General features: G+C 40.8%; 2 protein-coding genes across 4 annotated transcripts; one reads left to right on the top strand and one right to left on the bottom strand.

Annotated features, from left to right (window-relative positions):
* Positions 1-1227: 1227 nt before the first annotated feature.
* On the bottom strand, positions 1228-10670 carry LOC306928373 (heterogeneous nuclear ribonucleoprotein H2-like). 3 transcript variants are annotated; one of them, XM_079508427.1, is made up of 11 exons: positions 10524-10670; positions 9272-9368; positions 8646-8801; positions 7468-7611; positions 7154-7289; positions 6027-6214; positions 5733-5845; positions 5463-5598; positions 5108-5182; positions 3872-3970; positions 1228-2754 (listed from the first exon to the last, which is right to left on the bottom strand). In XM_079508427.1, the coding sequence occupies exons 2-11, from the start codon at positions 9351-9353 to the stop codon at positions 2681-2683; spliced, it is 1203 nt and encodes a 400-aa protein (XP_079364553.1). In that variant the 5' UTR covers positions 9354-9368; positions 10524-10670; the 3' UTR covers positions 1228-2680. The 3 variants fall into 3 exon arrangements, with proteins under 3 accessions (XP_079364553.1, XP_079364554.1, XP_079364555.1); XM_079508428.1 differs by having other exon boundaries at positions 3872-3967; XM_079508429.1 differs by having other exon boundaries at positions 6039-6214.
* A 582-nt stretch (positions 10671-11252) lies between these two features.
* LOC306928180 (deoxycytidine kinase 2) lies at positions 11253-15549 on the top strand. Its single transcript, XM_079508108.1, has 8 exons — positions 11253-11415; positions 12116-12231; positions 12353-12436; positions 13787-13896; positions 14084-14231; positions 14361-14476; positions 14583-14682; positions 14929-15549. The coding sequence occupies exons 1-8, from the start codon at positions 11322-11324 to the stop codon at positions 14953-14955; spliced, it is 795 nt and encodes a 264-aa protein (XP_079364234.1). The 5' UTR covers positions 11253-11321; the 3' UTR covers positions 14956-15549.
* The last annotated feature ends 173 nt before the right edge of the window (positions 15550-15722 follow it).

Genomic DNA, 15722 nt, shown 5'->3' with positions numbered 1-15722 from the left:
CCACCAGAGATGACAAATTGTATCAAATGGGGGTCTGTCCGTGGCCTAATGCATATCAAACTGGAGGTCCTTTAAATTAAAAAAAGGTTGAAAAGCAGGGGTATAGTGGTGGTTGAAAGAAGGTAGGATGTCCGCACACCATTCTTCAGCTCCCAGTTAGTTTTATTAGATTAGAAGACTCAACTACGTCCCTTCGATAGTGGTGGTTGAACTCACTCCTGGTTGAGGATGCGGATTGATGCAGCTGTTGTGGATGTGCTGTAAACACACTAAACTAAAACTGACAGAAATCTTAAAAGACTGCAAATAATAAAGCAGAGCAATAATAAAAGGGCGTAACACAGCTACAGCGCATGCGCCAAATCTCTATGGGGAAACACGAAGGAAAGAGTAAAGATGACACATCGCCCTCTAGTGGCACATTCGATATAGGTTCATCATGCCTCACACAAGTCACATCTTCCCCACAGTAATGGATTATTTATTGTTGTAGGAGTGCTGAGCCCAACCTCAATGCATAGCATATATCCAGGGGATATTAAACAAATATGAGCATACTAATACCAATACATTTCTTCACCAATGTATGTTGGTAAGGGTGTCTAATAGTAACACATCTCACAAAGACTGAAATTCAATTTCAGTTTCCCTAGGCTTAAGCGGATCTGTGACAGCTGCTGAAAATTGGGGTACCATTAATAAACTATATGCAGGCAAAATGTACCAAATTTAATTAGGACTAGTTTTTTCATGATTCTGAATCCAGATTGTTTTGCACGAAACACTGCTTGGGCTATAAAAAAAAACATGTCCATAGCGGTCATCACAAATGCACTGCGATGACCTGGAAAAGTGTCTTAAATTAGCATGCAGAGCATAGAAATTTAGATATATGCCAGTTTACTGGTGACAGATTGTACATACCACTTGACAAGTAGTCAAGTGGTATGTACAAGTCTTCTATACTATCTATACTACAAGGATTTCAAATGTACCACCAACAGTGGTGTTGGTCAATAGATGCTTCACAAAATATATATCAAGCACAGAAAAACAGCTGTGTGATGCTCAATTCAAGCTCAGGTGTTCCGAGAGTGGCACAGAGCTTGCCATTCTTTGTGCGCATGGGCAAAGTTTAAATCAGACTTAACTGTAAGGTTGTTCTCTTTCCAGATTCAAATACATTACAAGTCGGTTGCACACAGTTCACTCACACTCAAGACAGCATTGGTATCAATGTTTATTTAAGACAGCAGAACCAAAGGAACAAGTGGGATTTGTAAAAGTTATGACCATAACGGTTTAAAAGATCTGCTACCCCTTCCACTCAAAAATGAGCGGTGCGCTTCATTACGTCTTCTATACAACAGACATTCTCTCAAGTGTAATACATTGTGTTAGATGCAAAGTAAAGTAATTAATACATGAAAAAAGATGATATGCGACCTCTAAATAAAAAGGGCCAAATACAGGACATTTTCTGAGATATTTACTTCAGTCTGGCCAATTTTAGTACATTTTGTACAATTTGTTGTTCCAAGTGGACTCATTCACTGAAAATCACATCCTTTTAAAGAGCAGAGTCAAACAAAAACACTAATACAGAACCAGTGGGAAAGTTAACCAAGGAACCAAAAGATGACAAGATCCTGATTTAGTTTTAACCACTTAAACCCTATACATTTCATTGACGTGTGTACAGGGGCCCATCCTTGGCCCACTAATTTGTTCCTCTGGACCAAATCTCTTTGCTGAAATCAGCCGATATGGAAACTCAATGTGTCTATTACACTTATTCTGACCAGAATAGGGATACAAGGGTTCAAGTGGTTATATTTTGAGAACACCAGTGGGCCAGAGCCAAATAGCACCTGAAGCAAGAAAAGCAGACACATGGTGGGCAGCTGTCCAAAAAGAATCTCCGAAATATTAGAACTGGTTGAGATGAGCTTGATAAAACCAGACAGACATTACAGAAGGTCATCAAAATGTACATGTTGAGGGGAAACTAAATATTCTTTAAATACCTGAAATGCTTTCCAAGGATGGTACCAAACTGGTATTCTGGTACCAACCTGGTATTCTGGTATTTAAATGCTTAAAAAAGGGGGGGAAAGAAAAACAAACACACACAGGTTGGTACCAGAATAAAAATCTAATCTGTACAAAAATCTGTCTAAACAAAAAATACCCCTCCCAAATGAAACATGGCACCTGTTGAGGTATCACAGAACCGTATACATGGATGAGTTGGGACATGGGCATATTACATACATTAATTTGGTAGCCTAATAGTTCCTACAAATTCAATGTAAAGCTGAGAGGTACAAATCAAAACCAAATTTGTACTTGAAAAGAGAAAAATAAAACACAAATAAATACATATTCAAGCTAATTGAGTTTTCTTTTACATATCAGAAAGTGTCTATTGGACTGTTGTCCCAACTCTTTCAAATGTAATGTTCTGGAGTACCCATCTGGGACTGGGTTCAATTCTCTCTGAATTCAGTCGGACAAGGATTTACTTTAAGCATTCAAAAACTGAAGGGAAGAAGAAGAAAAAAAACGACTCAGAACTCATTCATAAGAAATGCTCATGTCACCATCTGTCACACAACAAGGTGTACGGAATTGAATGAAGCCAAGTGAATCGACCCCCAGCCCCCTTCCATCGCCATGGTTACATGCCCCATCCCCCGTTCATGCTGCGGCTGTTGCTGCCATAGTAACTGCTGTTCATTCCGCCCTGGTTACCTAACAAGAAGGAGGAATAGATACATCAGGATCTCTAAGTAAAAAATAAAATAGTAATAGAAAATGCATTTATGTAGCAACTATATTATTTTCCCAATATTTTTGAGAGCCAGTATATGGTGTATATAAAGTGTTCAGGGAAACACTACAACATTAAAGGTGGTGTAATAATTATTATTTTTATAAGTTTTAAATGGCTCGACACGCTTATAGCAATCATTCCTTGTCTCTCTAGTCTCGCGTTGCCTCTTGCAATTTGCAAATGCTTCCGTCATACAGTCTGGAGCAACGGAAGGTCTATCACGAGGAGCATCCTCCCCACTTCCGTTTCGTCTTTACAGTCGGTGTAGGTGTAGTTCCAGACTCTATATAGCATTCAGAGATTGTGGAATAGTTGTCTGGCTACGCGAGACTATCGTCTCTCCAACTCTTTAGTGAACAATACACATTTTTTTCTGGTTGGATTCCGATTTCATCCCTTCAGGAGAGAGAATTTATACAGGATAAACAATTGAAATTGGAAGTGGTGAAGATCAAATCAAAGCTAATAATTCTGATTGATGATCCACCTGAAAATGTATTTGTTTACTAAAGAGCTAGAGAGACAGGGAGACTCCTGTTACTAAACAAACACTTAGCAATTTGATTTGATTACTATCCAAGTATGAGAACTTTAACTTTCTAACAAAGCAAAAACATTGTTTTGATTTAACCCCCAAAATATCACTCACAGCACCTTTAAGCATCTTTGAAAAACAAGCTCTATTCAGAGGGGTTGGCCCAGTAAATGACTGGGACCATTTCACATGTTGGTGGCAGAACAGAAGCATAATATGATACCTCTGATGAATATGAGTTTATTGCCGATAGTGTGAGAATAAGTAAATAAAACCCATAATTGCAATTTGATGATTTTCCAATACTGCTTTTTTTTTAAAAAGCTTTATCCATTTAATAATTCAGTTCTTTGTAGATGCAGTTTTATGCCTTCTGTAAAGCACTTTGAATGGCCATCACAAACGTATACTTATTAGTATACAAATAAACTAATAAGCCATGCCAGGATAACAGGACAAGACATTTTATGTGAGAGAGAGATCAGGGAGTTGGTGCTTACTGTAATCATTGTAGCCCCCCATGCCTGAATTATTGTTGTAGCTTCCAGAGTAGCCTCCTCCTCCCATTCCCTGGTTACCATAGGACGACTGGTTACCTCCTAGGAGATAGAGAACATTACAATTTAGCTTATTTAGCAGACGCTCTTATCCACAGCAATACGAGATAATCACATACACCATCAAGAAACTACAATTCCAGGTAAACTATGAAACTGGTCAATCTAAATCACATTCTCAACATTTGTGGTCTAGAAAAAAACATGCCTAAGAAACTAACATGAGAACAAGGATCTATGGAGGTGGAGTGCCTTTGGTTGCCTTGTAGGCCCGTCAGTGTTTTATTCCCGGGAGAAAATGGGGTGAGCCGAAAGGGCATGGGGGGGGATCTTGGCAAGTTGAAGACCAGGCATGCTGCATCATTTTGGCTGGTTTATGGCCACACATGCTGCGGCATTCGATAACATTTTATGACATCTAGAACATTTAGAAAATTAGCATCTGTCGCTAATCAGTCAGTCCCCTTCTTTTACGTTCCGTTTTAGTGTTCATCTACATTTTGGTAAAAAAAAAAAGACCAGTTGGGACTTGTTCTTCCAGTTCCAATAGCAGTGATTTTGACAGTGATTTAGTTTTAGTCATAGCCTTTTGAATAAAATCCTGTTAAGTTTGAGCCATATTTTAGTCACCTGAAATGTTTCACTTTTAGTTGACTAACAATATATTTATGGCTGCATGCCGAAAATAGCTGATCTACAAGTTCACAACGTGTCCCGCTGCGATGCGGTGAGAGTTTGAATTTCTGATCATTTATCTGCTTGCCGAGGGTTTCAATATATTCAACTCATGTGTGTGGAAGCATTTTTAACTGGGAAGAAAACACTTTGGTAACAGGGTGCTTTTATTAGAAGTGTTCCAAGGAGAGAAGTCACCGATGTGAGAAGACACCACTGACTTGACTATATGTATCCCTGTGGACTCTATCCATATCGGATCTTAACAAATACCCTTGAAGAAAAATATGGTCGGAAATACAATGTGATATTTGTTGTGCATGATGTGCACAGCAAGAAAGTTACCAAAAGAAGAAATATTTGACATTTATAAATTGTAACACAAAACTGTTCATTGGGCACTGTGACACTAAAATATTACATACTTCCGAGTGACGCATGTTTCTTATATTTGTCATCATCCACTGTGATTGGGAGTTATTGCATTCTTTTAAAGAGACCTACCCATCATTTGGCCCCCATAGCCACCGTTACTGCCCCCTGCTGTTGAGTTGAGGAACAGCTCCACATAACGATGCTCTGTGAAAGAAGACACCGACTGTTTTATGCATTCTGAATGTAGGGGCGATTTGATCAATGTTGGATTAAAGTTTCCTGATACCTTTTAAATATCTGCAACCCTGAATATATACATTATTTTTAATATTCATCCATTTTGTATCATATACAAAAATATGTATTTCAAAACGACAATATTTGTTTACAGCATCAACAAAAAAATGTATTTCAAAAAATGTGTTTCCAGCATCAATTTTTTTTGGAATAATTAGTATATTTCTGGGGTTGCAAAGAGACTCACGCATGTTGGCCTTGTCTTTGGACATTGCCGCCACGGCGTCTTCATGTGTGGCAAACTCCACATCTGCCTCCCCGGTCACCCTGCCATCGTTTCCCACCTCGATGTGCACACGCACAGGGTTCAGAGGAGAGAAGAACTGCATGAAGACACACAGTGCTGTTAATTAAAGGAAAAATACATGCAACACAACTTGAACTGAGGGTTCAAGGATAATTGTACTAATTGACATGTGTGTGAATGTATATACAGTATGTGAGTGTTCATGCTCACGTTGAATATGTCCGTCTCGGAAGCTCGGTAGGGCAGTCCTCTCATGTGGACACAGTGTCCTGTTGTACTCTGAAAGCTAGAACCATTGTCACTATAGCGATCTGAGCCACCTCCTAGAGCAAGAGAGGAGTGGGAAGAGGAAGGTTATTTACATAAACAAGAACTGCAACAGACAAGTGGCCCGGAGTGAAGTGATGTCTTCTTGCTGAAGGAGTTTCGCCTGTGACTTTTTTTTCTCCCTTCTTACAGGGCAATTTCTAGAGACCTTGCCAAAGCGGTCCAACTGCTCCTCACCTCCGTACCCACCCCTCCTCATCCTGTCGTGGGAACCTCCTCGGCTCATGCCGTTGTAACCTCCCCCTCTGCCTCCTCCCCCCGGCCTGTCGTAGGGTCCTGGCCGCTGCATGCCTCCCATGGCTTTACGAGGAGGCTCATAGTGGGTCCGCACCTCTGCCCGGCTCGACTTAAAGATCTCAATGTACCTACAGGCACATAACATGTGAAGTATTTATATAAACTGTATATATTAATGATATTGTCAACATTTACCATGTACTGCAGTCACAGTCACTATTGGCCTGGAGAGGGTGTACTCAACCACGGCCTCCTCCAATACACAGAGAACACTTCTTTTTCACCTGACGAGGAGTTTCACTGGGAGGTCACACCGCTTAACAGGTGCCCCAAAACACCAACAGGAGTTGCTCTTTCTAAAATATTGCATAGCCAGACGAATTGGAGAGTGCCTACCAATACATTTGGTGACATGTAAATTCAATGTAGGGTTTTTTTTAACACCAGAGAAATTCTCTGCTGACAAGCTTACTGCTTTGAAACTAAAACCTGACACCGTCCCAATATGAAGGACAGCATCTTTGTATAACAAATACAGTATTGGTTTGCAATGCAAAATTGTTTCCATCCAGTTCAAGTAATTTCATTTAGAGGTAACCACCAGACCAAAAAGAAGGGGAAAAAAGGGGGGGGGAAAGGCATTGGTTAAGTAGGAGGATATCTCCAATACAGCTGGAAAATGAACTTCTAGTTCTACAAAGGACACAGTCCTCTAATGGCTTCCCATCTGTGAACACTGCCAAATGCCAAATTGCAGTGCTCTGTCAAGCAGAGACAGCTGCTGGGAACTGACCCCAGGTCTCTGTGGTGGTGGGTTAGTGTTTTCCCATTATACCCCTCCGAAACCATACTTTATATCTACATATAATCTATATAGTGATTTATTTTTATGCCAGCATGTGCTGTTATTTTTTAAATCTGGTTTACTGTATAAAGCTGTTTTTTAAAAGCAATGTAGGCCAAAATGATCGGATATGGGCTACAAGTTCAGTATTGTGCATCTAATCTTTCTGCACGAAAGATTAAATTAATTCCATCATTTCCAGTGTCACTGCCTGGTCAGTTACCTGTGTCCAATCCGTTCCTTATGCTTCTTTAGGGCCCTCTCAGCGATGTCTTGGTTTGCGAATTGGACAAAGGCCTCTCCTGTACTCTCCTGGTAGTCCATGGGCAACGTGATGCCATTGGGAACAATCTCCAATCCTTTACAACAAACACAGGTAGGTATAGATTAAATTGGTAATCCATTTCCAGATCACAGCGACAAACTAAACGTACATAAAATTACATTACAACTACAATAGTAGGAATGGGATCAAAATATTTATATATACACTGGTATATATTTATACTAGCATTAGGAAGGGGTAGTGTTCATTACCAGAGAAGAACTGAACAATTTCCTCCTTGCTGCAGCCAAAGGGGAGACCTCGCAGTCGGACCAGGCCCTCCCCCTCAGGCTCTGAACAACCTGGGCCAGTGTGCTTCAAAACCCAGTCCATCTCCACACTGTTGGATTTAAACACTGACACACACACACACACACACACACACACACACACACACACACACACACACACACACACACACACACACACACACACACACACACACACACACACACACACACACACACACACACACACACACACACACACACACACACACACACACACACACAGTATAACAGTTTAAATGTTGGCTCCGTCATATTGACAAAAGTGTCATGATTAAGTGATTTATCTTGTGAATGAAATGCATACATACACCATTCTCAAACCAGTCCATAACAAACCCCCCTCTCTTATCATGCAATGTGCTGTTTCTGTGCTCCTTCCTTCACACCCAGTTGCATACTCTATTTCTAGAATGAGGTGCATTTGTGTCTTTTTTTTTTAAATTATTTGACTTACATGATTTACTCTCCTGTGGTGGGGAAAATTTTTTTAATTTCGTTCCAATGATCAATGTTCAAATGATTCATTCACGTTCAGTTGCGCTTCTGGTCCCGGCGGAGCGCATGGGCTACTATTCGATCGTGTACTATTCGTGCATCCGAGCCCACTGACATGACGGCGCAGTCATTCACGATCTAATTGCACAATTCTTTGTAATACACAGTAATGTATAGAAGTCAAATAACTACAATAAATATTTGTTTTTATTAGTCGAGAATGATTTCCACAAATGCAATGTTTTATATAAAACAGCCTAAGTCAATACTCAGTCACATGACTATGCAATACATGTGTTAAGTGACCTGACAAAGGACAGGTAGGTACTGACCTACCTGTAGGACAGGTAGGTCAGTACCTACCTGTCCTTTGTCTAGGTCAGGACCATGCATATGCATTTCTTTTGATATTTAAATGGTCTGCCAACACCATCAGTCTTTTGTCCAGGAACAGCAAGACATTTATTTCAATTCAAATTGCTTTATTCTTATCATGATTTCCTCCCATGCCCTGTATTTCTCTTTAAGCGTTCTCTTCCTTCATTGTCTCATACATGAAAGGATGAAGGACCACCTTACACGTTGTTATTCATATTTTCTCTTACCTTCTACATATCTATGTCCCAGGGTCTCTCTGTCTTTCTTAACAGCCCGTTTCAGGTCCTCTTCATTCTCCATCTCGACAAAGGCCTCTCCACTGGGTCGGCCCTCTCGGGTGTAGGTGAAGTGGATGTTGCTACCATCATCAGCCAGTTTACAGTCTGGAACGAGACAAATCAAGTCAATTTGGTTTATATACCATATTTAATTAAAGGTTCTTCACCCCAAAAAGATATACAAACCAAAACAATGCAATAATCCATCCACAGTCATGATTTAGCATTTATGACACCCACCCCCACACAGGAATTAACAATAGGCCTGAGAGAGTATCATCAAGTTTGTTCCACAGAGTATCCCATAGTGAGTTGGTGACTAACCAGAGGTCTGATTGTGTTACAGACAGCCAGTGAACTAGTGTTAGTACACATATTACAGGCTGACACTCATACACGTACATATGTGTTTATATAATTCTGAAAAGTCTGTTACGTGGATACCACTGCAGTTGTTGGCCAATTTTCCTTGTGTAATTAACAGAATTTTTAACCTACCTAGACATTTTTTTAATCCATGCATTACTCTCTCTATCCAATAATTACTTATGGTGCATTGATTGCATTCATCTTACCAGAGAAGAATCTTGAAATCTCTTCCAGGGAGCAGGACCATGGCAGGCCCCTTATCCTTACCACATAGCCCTCATCAGCCATCCTCAATCTGCTGCCCTGAAATCAGACAGATCCAATAGTTAGAGGCTAAATCGGCTAAAGACAGGGGTTCGTTTCCGTCACTAGTACCATTACTCTAGTACTCTCCTATCTAACATCAGAGTCTTGAGCGCTACAGTGCCCATCTATTCTGAGGGGCAATTCCAAACATTTGTCAAAAATAGCAGTCAGATAGACATACAAACTCACTCAACGCAACTTGCAAGCGTGTTCAGCCATTTTCTGCAAAAAAAAGATGTGTAAAAAAGAAAAAGTACATGCCCCTGGGAATTGCAGTCAACTAAGTACATTTGACACACAATCTAAATATGCTTTCTCATACTACTACAGTCAGAGGGTATGATACACATGTATCACTATTTTTGTTTTGTCCCCGTCCTGCTCACATTAACCATGCATAGAGACCATTAGGCTTCATGTTCTAACTACTACAGTATGGCGCCCCCTATTGCAAATAAATACATATTTACTGGCTTTGTTCAAGGTGAAAATATTTGGAATTATAGGCTTCTCCCCCCTCCCATCTCAAATTGTGTCTTATTATTATTATTGTGTCAGTAGGACTGTAAATTTGATTTTCACATAATAAACTGATAACACGTAAGCATTGGTTAGCTATCTTGCTAACACCGGAAAACAAGTCGATCGAGAGTACAATTTTAAATGTTTTAATAATATGCCGAAATTCTTGTTTGGCCTACTTTCATGAGTCCGATTAACATGGGGTTTTGGAGTAAATCGAAACTGATTGTATGTTTAATCCTACTACCGGTTAGCCTGGCGGAATGAATGGGTTAGCGAAGAGCTAACGACTGGGGCACAAAGGCCCTAATCAAACGAACAATAACAATCAGCCCCCAAAGTACGAATCCACACATGTTTTATGCAACATTTAGAGTAAGCGGACATATAGGAAGCGTGTATTATAATCCATAAATCAACTTTTAGCACAAAGCAGCATGCTGCTGCCTGGTCGGCACCACACAAAGACACACGCACAGGCCTCACACACATACCAATACAGCAACATTTACATTACACAATTTACATGACGTTTATGAACTTGTTTCTGGCTGCTATTTGTTAACGCTAAATTAAACACAACGTGCATGTAATAACAGAGACGCGTATACGACAATAAAATAGGTTTACCTTGGTCAGAAATTAAATGTTTTTCGGCGTGGCGGTTGTCCCGTTTTCCTCGTCTAGACGTCTACACCACACTGCGCATGTGCTACCTCCGAATACGGCAGATCTTGATACTAGCAGAGTATACTAGGCCGCCGTAGGACTACTTCCGGTCCGTAGCCTTGAACCAAAGATCGTACAGAAAGCAGAGATAACCTAGCCTGGGTAAACCCACTCCCCCTGCTGGACAACATTTCATTCTGCCAGGATGCAAATCTGGCGAGGGGGGAGGGGTTTACCCTAAGGCTAGAGATAATACAAATAAATAAATACATAATAATAATAAAAAGAAGCATGTAGACCTCTGGATGTAACACTCTGGATTTAACTAAGGGTAAACGTACACACTTTTCCGTGAGCTGTAAATAGGTATAATTTATAAAACAAACTACAAATTACTTCTGAAAACTTTTATTGTTGAACATGGGGGACGTATGTAAACAAGTATTAGTGCTTTTTTCTGTTATATGATTCCTCTTAGCATATTTTGTATTGAACTGTACTTTCGTTGAACTGTTACTGTACCCATTCTAAAAACTGTTAATACAATTTTCAATCAATCAATCATGCGAAGTCAACCATTTTAATACGACCCATAACAGAACAAAGATAGGTTATCTTCGTCCAGAGCATCTTGGTCCAACGAACACCGGCCCCACCCCCTTAGGAAGTGGACGCTCTTTAGGCGCGGACTTCGATTTTGTGCTTCAGTTATTTACTTGGAACCCGCGCATCTGCTGCTTGTCTGTTTGCTAGTACACAATGGCAACCCCGCCGAAAAGAATATGTCCCAGTCCTAGTTTTGACAACAGCTTCGAGAAAAGAGCAAAGAAGATATCAATTGAAGGAAATATAGGTGAGTGACTGCTTGGTAATTTAAAACAGATTTATATTCTCAGTCATATTGGTGCCGAGTCTGCCGAATGAAGTAATCTTGCATCATGCCATTGACACATGTACTTAATATGCTGTTTAAATGCTTTTCAACAACGTACTCTGGTCCAATGTATTCGTGTTAATGTTAATGCCCGCTAAAATAAATAGTGGCGTGAAATTAATTACCTGTTTTACAGGACAATAACAAATATCCCGCCGCGAGTCTCATGCATGGCGCCAAATTCCGTGTTCTTTCAAGTCTTTAAATCTATATGCACTCATTATCATTCCTTAACACTATGTATTTTATCAATATTGGCATTTGTATACCGACAATGTCAACATCATGTAACAATACATCTACTAGAGAGTAGAGACAGTCTTGAGCTAATAATACGCACAAACAATGTGACATTTAAAGTTGTTACCAACTTTCTGCAGTGGACGAGTGGTTTGGCCTATTAAATATATAATCTACTGTTTCTATGTAGCCTTAGTTTCAGTGTGCAGCTGCATTAATTAACTTCTTCACAGAGAGGATGATGTGGTGATCAGTCTACTAATGCAGAGCAGACCACAGTAGAGTTGGTTAGGTCGGGTGTATTAACATGTCTGTAGGCTACACAAGTTGTCTTGTCTGTCCTGTGTGTTTGTGTCTAACTGTCTGTGTGCACTTTCAGCTGCTGGCAAGTCAACGTTTGTGCGTCTCCTTGAGAAAACGTCAGATGATTGGGAGGTGATCCCTGAGCCCATCGGCAAGTGGTGCAACGTCCAGAATAATGATGACATCTATGAGGTACAATCTAATGATCAAACTGATTACTGTGTACAGCAAACACATGGCAAATGAGCATTGGGAGGGGGACCGGTGAACGTGAGTAATGTGAGAAGAGGTTCATGTTGTTGTTTTTCTGCAGGAGTTGAGCTCCTCCCAGAAGAGTGGAGGGAACCTGCTTCAGATGCTGTATGACAAACCCAGTCGCTGGTCTTACACCTTCCAGGTCTGTCCCAGTTCCTTCAATGCCAGTTATCTGTGATGACACTAATACATATTTGGGTATTGTTCCATAATCAAAGTTATTATTCAGTGATGTAAATGGGTTTTCAATGTAATGGGTCCTGGGACCCAGGGGTGGTATGGTGGCTCCCAGGGACATTTTATGAGTCCTACTTCAACAACAAATGTAGAGTACAGTACTGCATCCCATGACCCTGGAGGCTGACATGCTTGTGTCCATTCTCAATTTAGTGAGTCTAAGGATGCGGGCTGTATCACTGATTATTAGTGACCATGAAGTGCATGTGTAGAATTTTGACTATGCATGCTTGTCACTGCTTTCTTGTCATGAACAAAAAATAATTTACAAATCACTCTTGTTTAAAGTTTGCAAGCATTGCTCACCATATCTTGAAAGTTGACACCTCAGAAGAGTGTCTCTCTGCCTGGGCTCTGGACAGGGCCCCTGCACAGAGTTCACATATGGAGCTGGCCTGTTCTTGGGCATGCTTGACACAGAACTCCATATATAGGAATAAAGGGACGCAGAGAGACGGATACAGAAATCTCCATATATGGTCATAAAAGGGACACAGACAGATTGGTGGAACGGGTACTCTGCCATGGGTACAACGGGCATTGCATAGCCGTGTGGGGCATGGATCCTCAACATTGTTACCGACTCAGTGCTCTACAGCCGGGCACCGGTCTAGTATATCCTAATGCCATATAAAACTTTTTGTTATAAACTTGACTGTGCTGCACTGCACAGTAGCCTCAATAGATTGGAATGCTCCACCATAGATATTATAAAATCAGACCGGTCTGAAGTGAGTGGTGCAACAGTGCCCCCTTTTGGTAATCTCGGTCACTCGCACTCGGATCACTCGGTATTGGGATTTGGCTATAGGGACATTGCGGTTCGTTGGAGCTATGTGTGTTGAAGGAGGGGTGGAAAAATGTACAGTGGGTTCAGGTTGAGGAAGTACGCCGGAAGTGTGGAAGGCACATTACGTCACGCTGCCACTCGAGTGATTACTGGCCAATCGCAGCGCATCTTTTCTGGGACTTATCAGACCCGAACATGTGCTCTGTGACGCACACTCACGCTTCCACTGTGCTTCGCAAGGAATCTCGGGAAAGTTTTGCCCTCCCTTGAGCACATACGCTCCAGAGCCGGAAAGGGCGTCTAACTTTTATATGTCTATGTGCTCCACTACATGCACACAAGATAAGACAGAACACTGCACAAAGGATCCTGTTTTGTTAGAAACATATAGTACAGTGACATTATAATTCTCCATCACACTTCGGAAGACATTAAACAAAGTTTGCTGTTCTCTCTCTCCCCCAGAGCTATGCTTGTTTGAGTCGTGTCCGTTCTCAAATGCAGCCACCTTCAGCCAAAGTGCAGCAGGCTGAGCACCCGGTCCAGTTCTACGAACGCTCTGTCTACAGTGACCGGTAAGGAGCGAAGGGAGCTTGCTGTGAGCTTGTAAACCGGCTACATTCTGCAATACAATGCACAACCTAGAATCAATTGGGCGTTACTTTATTGACCCTCCATTTTCTTTCCCTTCCATGCTAATTTTTGTTATTGCTCTTTCTGTGACCACTGATACCATCTATTTCTGTCTCATATTCCCACAAGGTATGTTTTTGCCTCTAATCTCTTTGAGTCGGGCGACCTGAATGAGACTGAGTGGTCCATCTACCAGGACTGGCACAGCTGGCTGCTGTCACAGTTTGAGTCCCAGCTTGAGTTGGACGCTATGATCTACCTCCGAGCTGACCCTCAGGTAGTTGTTTGGGAGTTTGGTCTGGAATTGGAAAGCCTTGACTGCTCAATAAATGTATCTCTTCACACTTATTAATCCAGTTATCCATTAGTTTCAATGGTTGTTGATTTTTTTCCCTCATGTTTGCAGAGATGTATGCAGCGGTTGCAGATGCGAGGCAGAGAGGAGGAGCAGGGAATCCCTCTGGAGTACCTAGAACAGTTGCACTACAAACATGAGTGCTGGCTCTACCACAGAAGCACAAAGTGAGTCCTTGGGCCATATCATGTGTACAAAATGAATATTTCTAGACTAGGGTCGTTAGAAAATAATAAATAAATGCATAGTGTCTAAACTGTCTATGTGTCTTAGGCTTGACTTCAGCTACTTACACGACCTACCCATCTTGGTGTTGGACGTCAACGATGACTTTAAGAATGACCGCATAAAACAAGAAGCCGCCATCGAAAAGGTCAGACAGCGATGTTGCTGCGTAAACTAGTTAAAATCGTTGACTAATTAAAAAAAATCTATAATCACCTGTTTTCATAATGAGCTGAATTTTATTAAAACAAAGGGTTCTCTCAAAACTAGATTATTTTGTAGTTATAATGGAAATGTCAATTTACATTTAACTTTAAATGACGAGGGATCATGCAGGTTTATAGAAGTTATGTTAACGGATATGATATAACATGTTCTCCCTTTGTTGTTGCAGGTCACAGAGTTTCTGAGCACATTGTAGCACTTAACCGACCAATCACCACTGGCCTCTTGACTGCTGACGCCCCAAAGACCTCATTAATACTGCCTTTATCCGTTGCTGTGGTGGCATCGCCCTCCCAGCACCACACTCCAACCAAGGGACCAAGGTGGTTCACAAAATCAGTTGCAGAAAGTGTTGTGATTTTTGAGACAAAAGTTAGTGTTGGGGATCCATTTTGACAATGTAGACAGTATAATGTCTTAAGTCATGAGTCCTTTTTTGCATAATATATTTTGATACATTTCCTGGTATTATTATTATTTTTTCCTTCAGTAAAGGGTCAGTCAGATGTGAGTGGGATTTACGTGTGTGTGTGTGTGTGTGTGTGTGTGTGTATATATTTGTTTTTATTTTTGTACAGTTGTATTTTGTACAGAATGGCTTTGACTGTACTGCAGTGTATGTAAATGGTTCTAATTGGTGTTTGTTTTTTCATAGACATAAAAGCTTGATTCATACTCATGCCTTCATCAGTCAAGTCATGAAGGCATTGTTGCTGCAATGCATAGGTGGATTATTTTTTGTATTCTTGCTATGCATTAGCCAGACTATTAAAAGGCTTTTGAACTTCCACTAGAGTGTCTTGGTCTCATCCCTTTTTGCATCAATTTTGACACCCAGTTGTAGTTGTACCTAGTTGTTTTTTACTCCAGGCAAATGGATGTAAATAAACACAAGATAGCCCATGTTGTCATCTTTTATTATACACACTGCTTTTAATGTTAAAAGATAATGGTTTTGGAATG

Source organism: Electrona antarctica (genome assembly GCF_951216825.1).
Source record: "Electrona antarctica genome assembly, chromosome: 8".
NCBI lineage: Eukaryota > Metazoa > Chordata > Actinopteri > Myctophiformes > Myctophidae > Electrona > Electrona antarctica.
The sequence above is the reverse complement of the archived record's forward strand: the minus strand, read 5'-3'. Positions and strand labels throughout refer to the sequence as shown.